The sequence below is a fragment of the Hydra viridissima genome, unplaced genomic scaffold (assembly GCF_058129835.1).
Source record: "Hydra viridissima isolate aposymbiotic clone 2 unplaced genomic scaffold, HvirCarnegie_v1 scaffold_11, whole genome shotgun sequence".
Classification (NCBI taxonomy): domain Eukaryota; kingdom Metazoa; phylum Cnidaria; class Hydrozoa; order Anthoathecata; family Hydridae; genus Hydra; species Hydra viridissima.
The window spans coordinates 13911567-13932623 of record NW_028324310.1 but is presented as its reverse complement, the minus strand read 5'-3'; the positions used below and the strand labels follow the sequence as shown (position 1 = coordinate 13932623).

General features: G+C 29.1%; 2 protein-coding genes and 1 pseudogene across 2 annotated transcripts; 2 read left to right on the top strand and 1 right to left on the bottom strand.

Annotated features, from left to right (window-relative positions):
* The first annotated feature begins 622 nt into the window (after positions 1-622).
* LOC145191745 (uncharacterized) lies at positions 623-1292 on the top strand. The gene is made up of 2 exons (XM_090065928.1): positions 623-926; positions 1084-1292. Exons 1-2 carry the CDS (start codon positions 623-625, stop codon positions 1290-1292), a joined length of 513 nt encoding a protein of 170 aa, XP_089922054.1.
* A 1594-nt stretch (positions 1293-2886) lies between these two features.
* Positions 2887-20863, top strand: LOC145191013 (cell division cycle protein 20 homolog). The gene is made up of 9 exons (XM_090067661.1): positions 2887-3168; positions 5612-5768; positions 8670-8795; positions 8900-9105; positions 10162-10256; positions 15869-16118; positions 16358-16483; positions 17595-17703; positions 20507-20863. Exons 1-9 carry the CDS (start codon positions 2953-2955, stop codon positions 20677-20679), a joined length of 1458 nt encoding a protein of 485 aa, XP_089923787.1. The 5' UTR covers positions 2887-2952; the 3' UTR covers positions 20680-20863.
* On the bottom strand, positions 18747-19879 carry LOC149882326 (uncharacterized; annotated as a pseudogene).
* Positions 20864-21057: the final 194 nt, after the last annotated feature.

The window sequence follows — 21057 nt, the reverse complement described above, 5'->3', positions numbered from 1 at the left end:
ACGAGAAACTTCATAAAAGAAAACCTCGTTCTACTGTTCACTTTTAGTGTTTTTTGAGATTGTGAGAGACTGTTACAATACAATATAATGTAACATGATTGCAAAACGATTTATATTAATTATATGTTTAATTGATTTTTTTTTTTTTTACGACCAAACGATTGATGCAATAAAAAATCCAATGTCATATTTAGACTCAGCATACTCAAATTAATTAAGAAACATCAAAAAACTTTGATAAACAGAAATTTTTTTTTTTTTTGTTACATTGTGTAATATGATAATGCGCTTGTTCATTTTTCTTTCGGCCAAATTAGGTGTGCTTTCGTTGCTTTTGTTTTGTTTTGTTTTTTTTTCTGTGCGTCGTCTGAGTATGCGCTTGTGCCAAACGATTTTGGTGAACTTTTCGCAGAAACGAAACGCGTTTCCTCCAACGAAGCACTTGTTAGTTCGTTATTAGTTTTTCAGCGCTCTTGTAGCACATTACTGGCAAATTAGTGCAGTTGTTATTTCCACAAGTGTCCATTGAAAACGCTTATAAAAACGCGCTTCGCAAACGCAAGCAAGTTCAAACGCAAAGCACAAGCGAATTAAAAAAAAACCTTCAAACCTCTTCACAATCATGGCAACCACGATAATTTTTATCGCAGCTTGTGTTCTAGCTGTCACAGCAAACGCAGTGCGTGTAGTGCAAGACCAAGACGACGGCTACGAACACCAGAACACCGATTACGAATCCAAGAAAACCGACTACGAACCCAAGAAAACCGACTACGAACCCAAGAAAACCAACTACGAACCCAAGAAAACCGACTACGAACCCAAGAAAACCGACTACGAACCCAAGAAAACCGATTACGAACCCAAGAATACCGATTACGAACCCAAGAATATCGACTACCAACCGAAACACGTTATTTGTGTTGGTAAGAGATTTCTTGAGAATTCCCTTCAGCAAAGCTTACCTAAGAATGTCGCGCTTTTCTTTTCTAACCGAGTTGCGTGTTTAGTTAGAGCGCGCTAAACTTGCTTTTTGTTTTTGAGCGAAGAAGCTCACCGTTTAAATTTGTCTTTGAACTTTAGGTGTCGACGTTACAAATGACTGCATCTATCGTGCTGACGGCAACTACGCTATTGACAGCGAGCCTCGATCTGGCTACGTAGCATGTGTCAACAAGAGAGCCATATGCATGCCATGTCCATACGGATTAGTCTTTTGCGCCAAAGCTGGTTACCGTGGTCTCGGACAATGCCTCGGAAAATATGATGAATGCCCACCGCGACTCTACTGATTGTAGTTATGTTCGAAATAACAATGATGCTAGAATGTTTTGAGCGGTGTTCGTTTTTTTTATTAGTGTTTTATTAGAGTTCGTTTTTTTTTTATTAGTTTTTTATTAGTGCGCGACTAGATCGATGTTGCACGATTTGCGAAGATCCTAAATGATCTATTCCGGGATCATTCGGGAGATGGGAGAAAAAATTAAAAAAAAAAAAGAAAAAAAAAAAAAAAGACAATAAGGAGACCTGCGGCGGCAGCAACAGCTCGGCAAGAAATGTTACAAACTTTAGAAACCCAGTGAAACGGCCTTTCCCACTTTGTTAACCGTTAGATGCGTTGCAGGCCAAAGCTTTAAGCCTGGCAGAACCCGTCCGCGTCAGTGCGAAAGCTTTGCTTTTAGCTCAAAATTAGATTTAAATTTCCCTCTCTGCGCGATATTTTAAGTCGCAAGTGTTTCAAAAACTACTACTACTACTACTACTACTACTTCTAATATTTCCAATTTTTATTAACTGCAAAGGGTTTTTTAACTAAATTTCCAGAGAGAGAATTTTATGGAAGCATAGATTTTCAAAAAAAAGAAAATATAAAATTTTAAAAAATAAACTTTGAAGCAAAAGTTGTTAAAATTTTTGTTTATAAAAATTACGATCATTATGACTCGAATTTAGACCTGAACTTGAAACTCACTTGCAAAACGAGTTTGTGTTGTCTGACCATTTATATCAATTTTCTCACTCGTATCTTCAATTCGTTAACGGCCTTTACTAACCGGTGAATGAATAAGCGCGGAATTATTCAAGTCCGATGTTTTGATTTTTGGCGCGAGTTAGTTAACTCCAACATATCGATATTTTGGATTTGTTGATGATGATACTGTTTTTGTTGTTAATGTTGCTAGTTCTATTGTTCTATAATTCTATAGTTGCTAATCTTATATATATATATATATATATATATATATATATATATATATATATATATATATATATATATATATATATATATATATATATATATACACACACACACATATATATTTACCGAGTTGCTTTTTGAAGAAACTTAACATTAAAGCATTTAAACACACATTTTAAAATGAAATGTTGCTTTAGCATTACAAAAGTGTTAAAAAATTTGCATAATGCATAGTGCAAATAATGTATAACATATATGTAACATATATATACATACATATATATATACACACACACACACACACACACACACACACACACACACACACACACACACACACACACACATACACACATATATATATTTAAGGTTAGAGTTAGGTTAACCCTTTATATTAATCAAAAAGTTTATAAAATATTTTTAGAGTATTAAATTATGATTATGATAGAAAGTTAAATACAATAAACTTTGATTAAAAATAAAAATTATTTTAATATAAAAAATAGGATAAATGAAAATAAAATAAACAAAAATATTTGAAAAGCAAAGATATTGATGTAAACTTCTGTGAAATGCTGTGAAAAAACCTATAAAATGTCAGTTTTTCTACAAAAAATACTTGACTTAAATTTATTGTTGACTGTGTATGTTTGTGTATGTATATAATAAGTTGCTTAGGGTATTTTTGTTGTAATAAAACCCTTTAATATCTTCATTCTAAATTTAGAAATCTTAAAATTAGAATTGGAATTATGGCTGATCGTAAGTCTGTTCTTAAAGGTTGTATAAGAGAGCCTTTATCTCCGATATCAAATGAAACAGCATCATCTCGAACTCCAGGAAGAAGGTTAAAAGATCCAAGATATGATACACCTTCCCGCTCACCTAGCTGCCGGAAAAAAATTACAAATCCTGAAGGTACTAGTTATGACCGGTTTATTGCAAATCGAGCTATGATGGATCCACAAGTAAGTGCAAAAAAAAAGTTGTTTAAATATACAGTGCTGTGCAAAAGAATGTTGCACTGAGGAAGTTTTTAATAAATTCAAGAATAGATGGCAAAAAAAAAAAAAGAAATAAAAGATCTAAAGTATAAGTACTAATATACAATTTTCTATTTAATTTTATTAGAAATAATATAAATTTGATTTAAAATGTTTAAGTTTTTAACTGTAGATTTTACTAACACTTTGTGTGACAGCCTTTGTTTGCAATAAAACCTCCGTGGTTTTTACAATAACACCTTTGTGTCTTTCACTTACACAATCATAAAGATTTTCAATAATTGTGTTGGGGATATTGTACCATTCTTCTTGTAGAATGTTCCAAAGATCATTTGATTTTATTAAAAACCTTTCCACCTTCTTTCTGTTAAAGTAGTCCTAAACATGTTTGATTATGTTCAAATCTGGACTCTAAGAGGGCCAAGGTATGGTTTGAAGCCCTCCCTTTCCTTCCAGGTTTGACAAATATTTTTTTACAAATTTACAAGTGTGTTTTGGATCATCCTCTTGCAGCATAAAATCATCACCAATCATTTTGTAAAATATTTTTGTATTTTTCCCTGTAAGTTTTTCCTGTATTCTGACAAATCCCCTATTCCTTTAATTGAAATGGATCCCCAAACTTGAATATTTGCTCCATCATGTTTCACTTAATAAGTTCTTTAGCAAGTTTTTATCTTTTTCCTGATTTGCCTTTGTGTTGTTAAGGTTTTTGTTAGTTACTTAACCCCTTAAGACAAATCTCAACAAAGATTGCTGCACTGTATACAGATATACTATAGTTCCAGTAGCTCTTCTGAGATGTTGAACAAGTTTGGTCCTTACTTTTTTACAATTTCATAATGCTTTTTTTTTTAAAAATATCTGAACTGAAAACAAACTTGACTTTATGAAAAAATGTTAAAGTCACCAAGAGAATTCAATAGCTACTAAAAAACCTTTTTCAAACTATTATTTATCAAAAAATATTTGACAATAATAAATTAAAAAAAAATGAATAAATGATACAATCTTTGATATATTCATTTTTAAAGTTGATACATATTCCTAACAAATAAACAAAAAATATAAGTGAAAAATGATATTAATTTAGACCAATTGAGATCATCTAGTAAAAGTCAATAAAAAATATTATATTATAAACATTATTATAAACAAAAATGAATAAAAATAGGCTTATTTTAAACAACAGTTTTTTTTCTATAGAAGCCCAATATTATTTATATTTTTTTAAATGTATATTTTAGTGAAAATTGCTTAGGTGCTGCTATCTTTTGCATAGTACTGTATATATACACATTTCTCATTCTAATAGAATATAATTTTTTTACCCTGGTTTTTTTTCTTCTACTGTTCAAAAGTTTGACTAATTGTTCTACTGTTCATTAAAGTTCTAAATAAATTTTATCAAATATTTCCACTTGATACTATGATAATTATACGTCAATAACAATTTGGTTTTTACCATGAATTACATGATGCAAATATAAATAGTGATATTTGTGCAAAAGAATGTTGCACTGAGGAAGTTTCTAATAAACATTTATAAAAATTTTGATATGATTTCAGGAATCTTGCAAGTAAAAGTTTTTAAGGTGAATACAGTTGTAAGATGTCAAAATGTGGTGTTGAACTGATGAATATGTCTTATTGCTATAACACCAATAAAATATAGATATAACAAATGGTGTTAAGCTTATAAAATAATATATAGCAGATACTATTAATATTTGCAAATATAATATTAAAAATATATATATGGATGGAGGTTACTTTGGGTAAACCTTCTTTTTAACACATGTATAGGTTCAAATTGTATGAAGTATAATTGGGCATAAGAGGTATAATAAAGGTGTAAGAGGCATTTGCTAAAGTAATCTACTGCACTTGATAGAGTGTTTTTATTATAATGTTAAATACAAATATATAGTCAAAATAGTTGTAATGAGTCTTTTTCAAGTTTCATTCTGCTAAAATTAATTTTAAAATTATTCATGTTTCTAATAGCAACAAAGAGAACTTTTTAAAACTTGTTAAAACAATCCCTTGTATTTTACATTAGATATTCTAACTATTTGTCTTTCCATAATCTGGTTCAGTTCTCAAATCAAATTTATTATTTAGCTTTGTTTCTTTTTATTACATTAGTGGCTTTATAAGTTTTTGTATCATTTATAAAGTAATCTACTTTAATGGACAAAGTATGAGCTACATAAAGAGAACTTTAACTGATGCTCAGCTAAAAAAAAATATTTTTATAAATAATTTGATCAAAAAAGATTGTTAGGTATTTGATTTTCAATTTGTTATGATGTAAATGTCACTTTTTTCTGGTACTTAAAACTGGACATGCACTTCAAATGGAATTTCTTTTTACTTTGTTGAGTTCTTGTTTAATTATTTCCAGATTGGTCATCATATGTTCATGAAAAATGATAACACTGAAAATGATACTGAAAACAATGAGTTGTCAGAGATGATGAAACAAAATTTGGGAACAGATGTTGATAAACTGGGCTCACGCATTCTACAAATGAAAATAAAACCACCAGTATGCAAAGAAGGTAAATAGATTAAAAATGCAAATTTAGTTTCAGATATCTAAATATGTCTCCAAGAACATTTTTTTTGGTATAGAATTTATTTTGAGATTACAAAAATATTTCGAGGATGAATTGTCTTGCAGCTGTATTTTGGAGGATTTATTTTTTGGAGGATTATCAAAATATTACACTTTTCCAAATGCCCAGTTATCTCCTGCATGTATTTGCTCTGCTACTAGCTGATAAAATCAAAAAAAAAAATATTCCAATGCTTCTACTGACTTAAATGTTCAGAATTAGTTTGAGCTAAGTTCAAATTGAATTTTCTCTTGACTGTAATATTTATTCATCTTATATTCCATCTTCAATCAAACTAGTTGCATTGAAATTTTTCAACAATAATATTGGTGAAAAAGAAATTATTCAATTTCTAATTTGCTGTTTATTCAATATATTTCCTAACTTTTTAGACAAAAGCATATTAAAAAATTATGTATTTGGTTGTTCCTCCCTCTCTTCCATCTTTTTCCTCCTGTTCCCTCTTGGGAAAAAAAACACATAGCCTGGTTATCCATATCCCTCATAGTTTGCTTAACTTGTGCCTCTAAACTATTTTGTGCTTTTATGGAATTAGATAGTTGCCCTATTAGGCCAAAACTCTATCTAAGCTTTAAAAGTTTTTAAAGCTTAGATAGAGTTTTGGCCTAATAGGGCAACTATCTAAGTGGTCCCTGTGGCAATTGAACTTGTTAAAAAAAAAAGTCTTCCATTACGTTTAAAAATAGGAATATGCATTATAAATAAGGTTTTAGCTGTTAATATTTTAAATCAATCCAACTATTCTGTAAGTCAATGTAAGTCAATAAACAATTCTGCTTTTATAGAAACAAACTAAAAAAACTAAAATGCAAAATAACATAATGTATTACTTAAAACATTTAGCAGATTTTTAAGACATGAAATAGATTTTTTGGTCTTGAGTCTAGATTGTTGGGTCTGCCAATTACAATATTAATAAAAGATGACTGTCTTGTCTGTGTCAATCTTGACCAAGTTGTTTGGATAAGTAATATGAAATTTTGGTATGCCTAAAATAATGCTGAAAATTGGTGTCATCTATGGGTTCCAGCAGTTAAAAAAGGTCTTGGCATCTCATAGTGCTTGACCTTCTTTTGAGGCAGCCAATTTTCTTTGGGTTAAATCAAATATTTCAGACAATCCTTTTGAACAAAGCAGTAAAAGTTAGTAATTGTAAAAATGAATCAAATATTAAAAGAATGCTTTTCTGATATAAGTACTGGTATGTAACATCAGTTTGCGTACATTGTTAAATACTTGACCTTAATTTGTTTCAGTGTTTTAGCATATGTTTTATAAAATTGGATTTTATAATTAGGAGATCAGTAGCCAAATTACTTCAAACAGTAAAATCTACAACTTAGGTATTATCAAGTTATATTCCTCATCTTCTAAAATCTAATATCATGTAAGTTAAACATAATCAGCACAATAAAGATATATTACCAGTTTATAGTTTTGTAAGTTCTTTTCCCATATCATTTGCATTTTTAACATACAAATGCTTTTTCAAATCTGCAAAACTACTTTCAATTTTCTCAAAGTTTCGATTTTTTTCAAAGTATTTTTTACAAAATTTATTTGCATCATATTTTCTTACATATCTAATTTCTAATCAAGATATTATCTCACATGCAATATGCTATCGGGAGCCTAACTTTGCTGTTATTATCCTTCAGCAAACTATTTAGATTTAGCAATCATCCTTCATAATGTGCTCTGTTTTGAAAACTTTTAGTGAATCCCTTAAGAACTTTTACTTGAAGTCTTTACATGACTTATAAATACTATGAAACACTTGTAGATAAGCCAAAGAAATGTTGTTAGAAATGTTAAAAATGCTCATTTTGTTTTTTGACAAACAGTAATACTAATTTGAAATTGAAGAAAATTAAGACAGTTCTCCTACTCTAACAGTCAGTTTATTTTTCAATTTTTTTATTGGTCTTGTTATTTCAACCACCACAGTTACTCCAATTCCATAATTATGTTCTAATTCCATAATTATGTTACTGGTTTAAGTTTTCTCAGTATAAGCTATTAAATTAATATTTTTTGCGATAAATCTCTTCAATTTGAAATATGAAGCATATCTATTTAAATACTGAAGAAAATACATGTGAATTTAAGATATACTTAAAAATAAAATTTGTATTTAAGTATTAAGTGTGGTACTAAATGTGAATTATGTTTTGACATTTAAAGTTTATTTTTTTTATTTTTTATTATTTTTCAGTTTATATAAGTTTAAACTTTTAATAATAAATATTATTTCTTTTTGCTTTAAAACTAAATCTCGTATTTGGTGAACATTTAGTTATATAAACTGGTAAGTTGGGTTTCAGCAACCAAGTATCCTTCAAAGTTTCAAAATGAAAGGAGTATAAAATATAAAAGAATTTTACGATATAAAAGAATTTAAGCAGCCTTGCTTTGTTTTGTTATTGTTCCAACTTTAGTTTGCAGAAACTTGAGACTTTCTTTATGAGCTTTAAGTTTTCTCTAAATGCACTATAAGCTTCTTTCTTTTTCTAAATAGTTTTAAGATGATTATTTGTTGTTGTAAAATGATTTCTCATAATTGTTGTATCACCTTATTATGTTTGTACTACCTCTAAAAAATCAGGGTTTTTTTTATTAGTTTTTTTAAATTTACTTATTAGTACATTGTGCAATTTCAATGTAACAAAAAGATTAAGTTTAAATGTTAAACGTTAAAATGATTATGCTGTTTAAGTTTGTTTAATTTTCTGTTAGTTGCTGTTTAAGTATGTGATTAATAATTAGAATAGATTAATAATTAGAATATGTTGTAGTTAAACATGCTATTAATGGCTATTTTAGGTGAAATGCATATGAAGACATTATATACAAAAAGTAAACCTACACCAGCTAAGTCCAAATCTACTAGACATATTCCTTCTACATCTGATAAAATTCTTGATGCTCCTTATATTCTTGATGATTATTGTAAGTATTGCTTCTTGTTTCTTTTCATTCAATTAGATTTAAAACTCTTGCTGGTAAAATTAGCTTTATTTTAATTTTTTCATCATTCATTAACTTGCATTAAGATTTAAACTTGTTGGATTGGGGAAGCTGTGGCTTGATTGCTGTTCCTTTATCAAACACAATATATTTATGGAATGCTGAAACTGGATCTGTTGACGAACTTTTTGGAGATGTTCACACTGGCGAAGAAGACTTAGTTGTAACATGTGTAAAATGGATTCAAGAAGGAGCTCACTTAGCTGTTGGGCTGTCAAACGGATCTGTTGAAGTATTTTTTTTAATTTGTTTTTAAATTTCTCTATGTAATTATAAAATGAAACTAATAATTTTAAAATCCATGATATCTGACTATTTCTGAATGAAGTAAAAAGTCCTAGGTGACATCTAAAAACTGTTTTTGCTTAGATTATTTTGATGATGATTTAAATGTCAAACTAATGTTTAAATTCATTCTACACGGTAGAGATTTATTGATGTACAAGATTAGGTTTTAGTAGCAACTGTTTAAAATGAATTTATATTAAGAAGGCCACAGGGGAAGTTAATGTCAAGAAGAGTCATGTTTTTGTGGTTTTAAGATGAATAAGTTTTAATCTTGGGCTGCAGTTTTTTTCAAATTTTTATAATTATTTTTTTTTATCATTGGATAGATTCTTAGTGATAAATTATGTTAGATCTAATTTTAATATAAAAAAAAGTTTGTCTAATCTTTCATGTCAATTGCAAGTTGCAAGAATGAGTGTTGAAATTTTTGTTCTGGCTTTTTTATATACCTAATTGTAGAAGTAGTTATTATCTAAATGTTAAAATAATTAAGCTGTAATTAACGGAGTGTTTTGTTATTAACTGAATGTTGATCTCTCTGAACTTTAATAAAAGGAGAGCTACATAATTTTAAAGAAATTTTTGTTAAAATGTTGTTTCAAAAAAATCTTTTATTTCAACAGCTTTCTCACTCAAAATTCTAATTCATGTTACAGAGATAAGTTTAGTATCTAAACAACAAATAATACTTTAAACTTAATGTTTTTGGTAAGTATTTGTAAACACTATGTTTTTGTCTAAAAAGTTAGGAAATATATTGAATAAACAACAAATTAGAAATTGAATATATTCTTTTTCAACAATATTATTTCAATGCAATTAGTTTGATTGATGTTGGAATATAAAATGAATAAATAATACAGCTTAGAAAAAATTTATTTCTCAATATTCCAACTTTATTTACAAAAATATTAATTGAAAAAAATTTATGCACTGCAACAAAGTTCACAATGGCTTTACTTACATTAATATATAAGTCTCTGTTATATTCATATGTTAGCTATGGGATGTTGAGTCTTCAAAACGAGTTCGAATCATGCAAGGCCATGCTAGTAGAGTAGGCTCACTTGACTGGAATAAGCATATACTTACAAGGTTTGTTTGGTCTTTTTAAGCGGTTTTCATGTTAATTTGTTTTTCCTTTTTTTTTTAAAAAAAAAAATTAGCTTAACTAAACTTTAGTAGTGATTTGATTTGAAATCAAATCAAAGTCTTTATTTGATTTCAAATTTTTTTATATTTTTATGTAAAAAATTAAACCTTCACTTTTATTTGATTTTTTCTTTAAGTTTCCATGTTTTTTGTTGACATTGAATATGATATACTTTTTAAATAAAATAACCATTAACTGGCTTGCAAGTGAACAGTGTCAGAAATTGAAAACAAACATTGCATAAAGAAGAGAAATCTCAGTACCATTAATCACTGTACCAACAAAAAAATTTTCATATGGAAAAAAAGGTGTTTTTCTCATGTGAAATACTAAAAAAGGTAATAAAACCAGGAATTTCAATTTGGATCAAGGCAATCATTAAAAAAAGATTGGAAAAAAAAAGTCAAGGGTTTTTCTTCCAAATTCTTTATTTACGTAGAACAAAATTGCTTTCCAATTTTTGCTGCTTTCAAAAATTTCGGATTTTTTCCAAAAGGGAAATGATGATTAGTCAGTGAAATTAAGTTGTTTTTTTGCCCTTTTTCAGCATTTGAAGTTTTGTGAACAATAAAAAAAACTTTAATGTGCTCATTAATCCTTTCATTTGTAAACTTGCTCAAAATGTTTTTCTGTACAGAAAACAGGCCCCACCTCTCACCTTTTGGCTCATTGGGAGAGAAAATACCCTATTAATCATGCCACTGTAAATAAAGTGGATGCCAAAGTGAACTCACAAAACATCATTGGAGCCATCTTCATCAGAGCCAATCTCAATTTTTTAAAACATTGGATGCATCCACAAAAAAAAAAAATATGATACAGCTGTTCTGAAGAGCAATGTAAGTGATGGAAGTCCATTTAAAAGTGCTGCAGGATGTGGATTCAAATACCTGTGCTCTGTGTTAACCAATGGCAATTGCAATCCACCACATCCAACAACTGTTTCACTACCACTCGAGGACATGAGCAATGCTCTTCATGACCAATTTGAAAAAGAATAGATGTTGGATGCTCAAAACCTTCTGTTACATTTGTCCATTGCAAAGCAGATAAACAAACAAAATACCTTGTTCTCACTATCCATTATGTTCCTGAAACTGATTGGCCTCCGCAGTCCAGATGTCTGTCAGTGGTGAATCTTAAAAATGTAAGTGAAAATCACACATCATTGGGTACAGAACAGATTATTTGATTATTTGGCATTGACTTGGATTCTTCATTTTTTGCGACTACAGATACAACAAATACAATGCCTTGCTCAGATGTTGTTACAAGGTTCAACAGTACATTTTATTTGCTGAATTGGATTGACCAGAAATGTGTTTCCATCTCACTTGCACTTGTGGAATGTGTACAAAATAGAAGTGTGCAAGAAATACACCAAAGCCTTTTACTCAAGCACAGCAAGTAGCAGTGAAAGCAACTCTTCCCAGCTTGAAACCAACAGCAGAAGCAACTGCAGTTTTAAAAGCTGATTCATATGTCAACATGATTTAATTTTTCCTTGTATTTTTACATTGAAGGAGGAACTGAAGTCTAAATCTTCTCCAGGTCTTCAACAATTTCATAATGAACTTCTGAAGCAACTTTAGACAAGATTTATCTGTTCATGTATCACCTGTTAGCAGCTACTTTTGTTGATCCACATTTAGCGCACTATTTATTCTAGGATGAAGACACAAAGTTGTTTATTTGTGGAATCAAATTTTTTGTAACATACAAAAAATTTGCATTTTTAAAAAAAATTTGCATAAAATTTGATTCTGAAATTTTCTGGGAGATTAATTCAATATTCAGTTTGAATAAAAAATCGTGATTTGTAGGTCCCTATAGTAAATGTTATTTTGTAACAGTGATGATTGTAACCATCTTTCATTGCAATGAGTGCAACCATTTAAAAAAAAGATTTAAATATGACATTTTAAGGAAGTTCTATCTTTGAACCATTAACTTTCACAGTTGTCTATCGGCAAACTGAGAATGTAATAGCCCTAACCCTAACAGCCTAAAAAGTTTTATTCATAATATTTGGTATGTCATATTTGCCATTTGAAATCTAAAACCACATCAGCAGTTATTTTGTTAAAAAACAAGTTGATTATTGTAGAGAATAACATGGCAATTGTAATGGAAAAAGTGTCATTTTCAGATTTTAAAAAAAAATCAATTTAGGTCTGTTATATCTGGCTGGATAACATTACGATAGCATAGGTATCTCAGTAAAAAAGCCTTCATCCAGTTTTAGATTGTAAGCTACTAACAAATATTTCTGTTTTTCTTGCTTTAGTTTTGCAAGTACCTCAGATGCACTTAGACAACAGCCTTCAGTTCCTAGAATGTTGACTCTAGGCTTTTTTTGTGTGTCAACATATTGTTGCTGTAAAACATTTTTCAAACCGCCTTCACATTTTTCTGTGAATGTCTAAACATTTAATACATTTGAGCTCAAGTCATTGGTGTTGAGAAGTTGGCAAATTGTTAGAGTTAAAAGCTGGCTGATTTTAGATGATGGTGCATGTACAATTCATGAAGCAGGCTTGTAGTTAAAATATTTGAGCAATTTTTAATTTTGATTGAACAATCTAGCTAATGTTAAATGGAAACTTAGTAGTGTTTTGAAATCCAGAGATTAAATGTGTTCATGTAAATTTGTCAACAGAGCTAAAATGTTTTACTATTTTTTTGTTAAGTTCTTAAGATTTGTAGCTGCATAAAATGTTGTAAGTAAATTACACCAAACTTGTTTAATGTGACCTTATGCATCTTCAACTTAATGGTTGAAGTATATAGGATGAATGAACTGCTAAACATGTGCAACATAAGTAACATCTGATGTCACATCCGAAACATTTTAAATTCAAGCGTCAAGAACTTTACTAAGAAACCATTTGGCGGGGTTAAAGGTCCTCCTTATTGCAAAGCTGCTAAAATTAAAATTACAGAATATGTGAGAACTGTCAAATCCTGCTTTGCAAAGCTGAGAGTGGTAAAGTGTGAGCTTTCTTACACTGTTCAAGTTCAGCTCCATTGTAGTCAGGCTGGAAACAATGGGTTAGTCTTGTAACTGCTTAATCTGTCAGATTGGTTGCTTAATGCCCTTTGAAATGCAGACACTTAAACCTGCTAGACCTCCAAACTTTCAGAAAAGCAGCAAAAGGTGCTCAGACTGTCTTAGTGGTAGGAAGAGGACTGCCACACAGCTGTACCAAAACCACTTTGAGTTAAAATATGCACCAAAAGACCCAGAATGAACAGAAACTTGGTAATTGGCGACTATATAATTAATTTAAGAGTGAACAATTAGGATGTTTACTCTTCCCCCCTAATCATCATCATAATGTTTTCTACTAACTGTCTTGTTAGTTTAGTAAAATTTAATTACAGTTTCCAGAGTTTGAAGTTAATTTTCTTGAAAAAAAACATTCTTTTTTTTAATAGAGTAATTTTTTTTAAATTTGCTAAGATACAAAAGAATTTTTTAAATTATTTTTTACACTCTTAGATCAGAAAGTTCTCTTGTATATTGTACCACACTTTTTAAAATTTTTTTTGTTTTAGCATTAAATGCAAAAGAAATAAATTGATAGTTTTTGTTCCCTTTTTTTTTTTTTTTTTTTTTTGTTTTGTTCTTACCCTAATTTACTCTATATTATACAATTTAATATATTCTATGATTTATTATATTACACAATTTGTATGATGAATTACTAAATATGATTGATGATGTTATATGTTTTACATAGCTGTTACATTATTCAAATTGGATTAAGGACTGAAATGCTCTAATTAATTTAATAGATATTATTTATACAATATGTTTTATGGGAAAGGGGGGAGAGAGACTTAGATAAACTCTTCGATTGCCATGGGTACTACTAAAAGTACTGTTATAAATGAAGATCATCAACAGAAAATTTTGTTTTAAAATGGGTTAAGGGCAACAATATTATTTATATCTATTATTATTCAGTTTATTATCAATATTGTTTACATCTATTAAGTTCTAAAAAAAATGCAAAAAGACATGCAAAAAGTTGCCTGCAAACTGCATATTCTTTTATCATTTTATCAACATTATCAACACCCTCTTTTGTTAAATAGGTAAGTTGAATTATGTATAGCTCATATTTCTCTTCCTCTCCTATCTCTTCCCCTATCTCTTCCTTGAAATGTTCTGATACAAGAGTAAAACTTTTTATCCTTTTTTTTTTTTTGGTGTATAAGACACAAGAGTAAAATCTTTCATAAATTTAAGCACTAAGTTAAATATTTTGCTATTTTCTCCAGAAATACCTTTAATGTTTTGTTCTTTTGTACTGTTCCAAATGATGTTGAATATCTTTCTTTCAACTCTAGTGCTAATGAAGTACTTGTAAAAAGGTTATCAGTTGTGATTCTGCGTCCTCTAAAATCCCATAAACTTGCTTTCCTTGTCCTTTCTCTTACATATTTTTTAACTTTTTAAAATAAACATCAAATTTCATTGCATGGTGTACTTGCACAAGCTATCATTTATGCTATATTTATCTGGTTTAGCAATATTATACTTAATGAAACTGAATCTGCCACAAAGTCCAATAATCTGCTCATCAGCAGTTAGTTGAGACTCTGGTATATATCTTTTAATAGATTTCTCTTTTACTAAATTTAAAACATTTCTTACTGCTGTTAATTTACTTTCTTTCTTCTCTTGAGTGGGTGTTATCAAATCTAGTTATAAATTTCTATTATGCAACCTCTTCATAATGATGCAGTGAATGTAAGTAAATTGAAGGGATCATCTTGTTTCAACAGTGAATTCATGGATGTTCAGTTATTTGTGTCACCAATTGCAATTAATATTCCTAAAAATGCCTCTAGTTCAATCTTATCAATTTTTTTCTTCTAGTCCCTTTCCTATTTATTTCTTTGACTATTAAATCAGTTACTTTATAATCAATGATATAGTTAAACACTGATTTAATACTTAATGTGTTTACATAAGGTGATGGTCCTTCTTTCTTTAGTTGTATTTAAATTTTGAGGTCTTGTGTTATATAACAATATTTTTCTCCAGCATCCTCCAGCATTTGCAATATAATCTTGATTGTCACAGGTTATTTCTTCATTTTCTGAAAATTCATATTCTTAGGTGTGTTAATCACTTTTGAAGATAATTTTTTATTTAATAAATCTTCCTCCATTTTTAAAATGTAAAATACACATTTCCAACAGAATAAGTAACAAAAAAAAACTTAATTGAATAGAAATGTTATAAATGTAACATGCATGGTAAACCTTGTAAGTTTTTAGTGTGTCAATTGGTAAGTTAAGTAATTTTTTTGTATTGAATCTTAGTCAACACAACAACTATCTTTATACAAAAAATCCAAAAAATAAATAAAGTATTAAAAGTTGATCAATTTAGTTTTTAGGTCTTTAGAATTTTTAAATAAAGTTAAAATTAAAATGTATGTTTAACTCTCACCACCTCTATTTGCTTAACCTCTATTTAGTTAACCTCTGTTTAGTTAATATCCTAACAATATATTTTAAGTACAATTTTATTTGTTAGTGGAGCACGCAGTGGTGCAATTTTTAACCATGATGTTCGTATTGCCAACCATCATACAGCATCTTTTCTAAACCACTCTCAAGAAGTATGTGGTCTACAATGGTCCCCCGATGGCAAACTTTTGGCAAGTGGAGGAAATGACAACACCCTAAATATATGGGATTTTGCATCAATGGGGACAAGTAATCAAGGCGTTGTCGAGAATGTAACACCTCTGCACTCTTTATTTGAGCACTTAGCTGCTGTCAAAGTAGAGTCATTTGTTGTTCTAATTTTATAGTTGCCAAATTAAACCTTTATAAAACAGTTGTAGCATTATAATAGAAATCCTATTTAAAACAAAATTTAGTTGTGTTTCATAAAACAAAAGATAGACTATTAAATTTGGCAAATTTTTTTCTATGTATATAGTTCTTTGGAAATTTAAACATACTATCTACAGGTAGTATGTTTTGTTTTGATTTTTCTGCATCATACTTTTATATTTAGGCTGTATCATGGTGCCCATGGCAAAGAAATATACTTGCTTCAGGTGGTGGTACACTTGACAGACATATTAGAATTTGGAATACTGGAACAGGAACTTGTCTACAGAGTCATGACACCATGGCACAAGTTTGTTATTTAAGAGAATTCTTCTATTTATAATTTTTAAGTTCTAGATCTCAAATACAAAAAAATAGACATATTTTAAATAGGCTTATAAACTTAAATAAGTCATAACAGGTCCAGTTTTTTTTAAAATACATCGTTAAGAAATACCTAATGTGTCATCTTTGAAATGATCAGCTTTTTGTCATTAAACCTTCACAGAATCAGCTAAAAACTTTATCACTAATTATTTTAAAATTTCACACTTTTGCATTATTTCATACAGTTTTGTGATGAAATAATGTAAAAAGAAATTATTTAGCACAAAGGTCTCTGATCTCCTTCAAACTTAAAAGTCTATTTCAGAGATTCTGGAGCTGATGTCAGAAGCTAGGATATCAGATCATTTGCACTGAAGGTTATGTTAATATCTTGGAAACCAAAGTTCTTCTCTGGTTCAACCCCCAATATAGTCCAGATGTTGCCAAATTTGTGTTTAGTTAAGATGGAGTTAAAGGAGACCCAGGCTTCGTTGAACAAATATTGTTTAGTACTGAGCAAAAATCATGTCTCCTTTCAGCTCCTCAGACTTTAGCCTATTGATATCAGTGTGAATTACTTGACTCAGACCTACAAAGTTATGCATCCAAATACAATTTGTGTAAAAAAAGGCAGTTCTCAAGGCCTAAGCTTCTTGTCTGAGGACGATATCCTAAACACCTATTTGAGGTTCAGATTTGTATTGGCTGAGGCCAAGGAAGGCCTTATCAGTACAGTTATATTAAGGCTTCTACTTTTAAATGCAAAAGATTTTCATTTACCTCTTGTTTTTGTTTAAATCCCTTCTCTTGGTTTTTTGTGAACATAACTTTGAGGTAAATGAAATAATAAACTTCTCAGTTTAATTGTTTTTCAAATTGCAATGCAAATCTCCTCACATCCAATTATGTTGTTTCCAAGTTTTTCAATTAATTTTAGCACAAAATCATCCAATTAATTGACTTCAATTAGCTGAAATAAGAAATGTATTTTTGTTTTTTTTTGTAGTTAGTCCCACAAGTAAATGGTTGGGTTTTAATTGTAAAGGAAATAGTTTGGGATATTAGCTACTTAGTAATTACTTTGTGTTTTTTAGATATCTGGTATACTGTGGTCAGACATACACAAGGAAATCATATGTTCAAATGGTAATCAAATGACTATTTATAAGTATCCACAAATGGCTAGAGAAGCAGATCTAAAAGGTAAAAAGTTATTTTTTGAAAGTTAAAGTTAACCCTTTTGACATTTTATATATTAAGATAAAAAGTAAAAATTTAAATTTAAATTGAGTAGCAAAAAGATATCAAAATAAATTTTAGCGTTAGGGTAATTCCATGTGAAAACATCCAATTTTTTTTGAAAATGCAACCCTAAGTCTCATATTTTGCTGATTTTTAAACCACTTACAGATTTTAGTAAATTATGAACATCCTGAAAATTTTATCATCTAATTTCAATCGGTTCTTAAGATATAGCTATTTAAAGTTTGCCTCCAACCAACAAAAACCGCCATTTTTAAAAATGGTTTTGGTCCTAGCTTCTGTTATATGTGTGTTGGAAAGCTGAAAATTTGTACCTTTACATATTTTGGCCCAACAAATCCAATGAAACAACTTAAAATATTTAAAAATGAACATAACACCTAAAATTTAAATGTTTACCACAATTTTACTGGGGCGAGTCGAACCACAAAAATGCCAATGTAGCTCGATTTTTTTTTTTTTTTAATTTTTTTTTAGAATTTGTCCTGAATAGTTAAGTTATAGTTATTACAAAGAATTGGAGAGTGGTCTTTTCTAAAATAGAAATAAAAACATGATCAAATCTGCTTAAATTTAGTGCTTAAAAACAGATACTTTGATAAATTAAACAAGAAAAAAAAGGTGGAATTTGACAGTTTTGTAACTGAAACTGTTTTGGCAACATCAAACTGTCCTTTAAGTTGTTGCTGACTAGCTGTTTCTGTTTTCTTTGTAATTTTATAGAATCTGATCCTAAAAATTATTATTTCAAAGGGGGAGATTATGTAAATGTAGATGTATATTGCAAATTTTGTTTTTTTCATAGGTTGTATTAAATAGTTTAGTTGGAGTTACAAAGAATCAGATTGCAGACTTAAAACAGAAATAAAAACATCTTCAAATATACTTAAATTTATCACTTATAAAACATTAGTTTTATATTTATCAAACTAAGACAAATAAACTTAAAAAAAAAGGCTCCAAAACAAATAGAGCACTTGAAAAGAAGTTCAAGAAACAAAAGTAATATACAAAATTTAAAAATTAGAAACTCAAAAAAATTAAAATTTATTAGTTATAGTGTTATAATCATTCACATCAATGTTATATGTTCGCCCTGATTTTGTTGTTGGGACTTTGATTACTGCAGTTAAACTTGACAATGGTACCCAACAGATATCCATCTGTGACCAAATAAAGTTTTGAAAAGGACTGTGAGGGTGCATAAACTTAATTTGAATATCATTTGTAGTAATATCTATTTCAGTAACCATTACTATCCACCAAAAGGAATCGTACTTGCATGCAACAAAATCATTTAGATTTAGTACAATTGCAACATCAGACATTACCGCTTTTGACAATATAAATCTGTCAACACATTGATGTTCGCTTGTTCTTTTAAAACTAATTTCAAATTATGAAATGGGTATGTAATGATGATAACGTCTGGTACCTGGAACAGTTTTTCCTGTTTCAAAATGCTCCTTTAGTTGCTGTTGCCTTGAACTAACTGTTTCTTTGGTAATTTTATAAAATATGATTGTGTTTATATTGGTGATGCAAAACTCAAGCATATCATTAACTGTCAATATTTGATTTTCTAATGATCTTTGCAAACTTGCATTTGCTGTTATTCTTTTAATGGTACCACCTATGCCATCACAAGTGGATTTTCCATGGCTGGTTGCAAAAAAACACTCATTCAGCTGTAATCTTGAAATCTTCCTTATGGTGGCATAGATTTATAAAGTTTTTATAGTTTTTATAACGAGCAGAACATCCATCAGAAAAATAATAAATTTTATTGATACCAACTAAATGTTCTTAAATGTACTCTACAATTTTCTTCTGAAATTCATACACAAAGCATGTATCATGATCATTGTCATCACTTAAAAAACAGAACAACTTATGCTGAATATTTGTTTCAGAAATTTCCTTTAAATATGTAACAACAGGATGTAGTGTACATTGTTATTTATTCCAATGATAACTTTGTATTTCATCCTGTATAACAAAATTGATAGTTCTCTGAAAAATCTGGCTGTATAATACATTCATTGTTACCTAAATTATTTTTTAGCTCCTTCAAATAGCGAGTTTGGCATTTAGCAATATATGAATGTGAAGTTAGTTAATGTGAGAAACAACAATTACACCTTTTTTTTCTTGTTTAATTTATCAAAATACCTGTTTTTAAGCACTAAATTTAAGCAGATTTGATCATGTTTTTATTTCTATTTTAGAAAAGACCACTCTCCAATTCTTTGTAATAACTATAACTTAACTATTCAGGACAAATTCTAAAAAAAAATTAAAAAAAAAAAAAAATCGAGCTACATTGGCATTTTTGTGGTTCGACTCGCCCCAGTAAAATTGTGGTAAACATTTAAATTTTAGGTGTTATGTTCATTTTTAAATATTTTAAGTTGTTTCATTGGATTTGTTGGGCCAAAATATGTAAAGGTACAAATTTTCAGCTTTCCAACACACATATAACAGAAGCTAGGACCAAAACCATTTTTAAAAATGGCGGTTTTTGTTGGTTGGAGGCAAACTTTAAATAGCTATATCTTAAGAACCGATTGAAATTAGATGATAAAATTTTCAGGATGTTCATAATTTACTAAAATCTGTAAGTGGTTTAAAAATCAGCAAAATCTTAGACTTAGGGTTGCATGCCCTGGATGTTTTCACACGGAATCACCCGTTATTTAAATTTTAATTTGAATAGCATATGCATAAACTTAGTATCTTCTAGGACATACTGGTAGAATTCTCAATATAACAGTCTCTCCTAATGGACATATTGTCGCATCTGTTGGTGCAGATGAGACTCTGCGTTTATGGAAGTGTTTTGAACCAGATGTTAAAACAGCCAAACCAGTAAAGAGAATCCCTCCAACTATTTTATCAAGTGATGTCATGCGATAATTTTGTGACCAACCTTTAGTTTAGCATTAAGTTTATGAAGTTAAATTTTAAGATGTAGTGGTATGAAAACATTTTTAAAAACTAAGTTTTAGTTTTATGTTTTAATTATTTGATTTTGTGTTACAAAACATTAATCACAAGTGTCCTTAATTAGCCATTGTTTTTTAATTAAATAGTCATATTATACACAATTTTATTCAAGTCTCTGAGAAATTTTACTTGATTTTAACAACTGGAAGTTGGATTGGTTTACGCTTGTATTAAGAAAGGTGTAAGCAGCTAAGTTTGACAAGCCCATTTTAAAGTACTTTCTAAACTTTTTTTTTTTTTGTAAATGCCTTAAAGTAAATTATTTTGCTGTAATTTTTTGTTCTTGTA

Excerpts from the sequence above, each read along its gene's own strand:
- LOC145191745 (XM_090065928.1), top strand. The coding sequence starts at position 623 with ATGGCAACCACGATAATTTTTATCGCAGCTTGTGTTCTAGCTGTCACA. Across the intron at positions 927-1,083 it reads GAAACACGTTATTTGTGTTG|GTGTCGACGTTACAAATGAC; the intron begins GTAAGAGATTTC and ends TTTGAACTTTAG.
- LOC145191013 (XM_090067661.1), top strand. The coding sequence starts at position 2,953 with ATGGCTGATCGTAAGTCTGTTCTTAAAGGTTGTATAAGAGAGCCTTTA. Across the intron at positions 3,169-5,611 it reads GAGCTATGATGGATCCACAA|ATTGGTCATCATATGTTCAT; the intron begins GTAAGTGCAAAA and ends AATTATTTCCAG. Across the intron at positions 9,106-10,161 it reads TGTCAAACGGATCTGTTGAA|CTATGGGATGTTGAGTCTTC; the intron begins GTATTTTTTTTA and ends TTCATATGTTAG.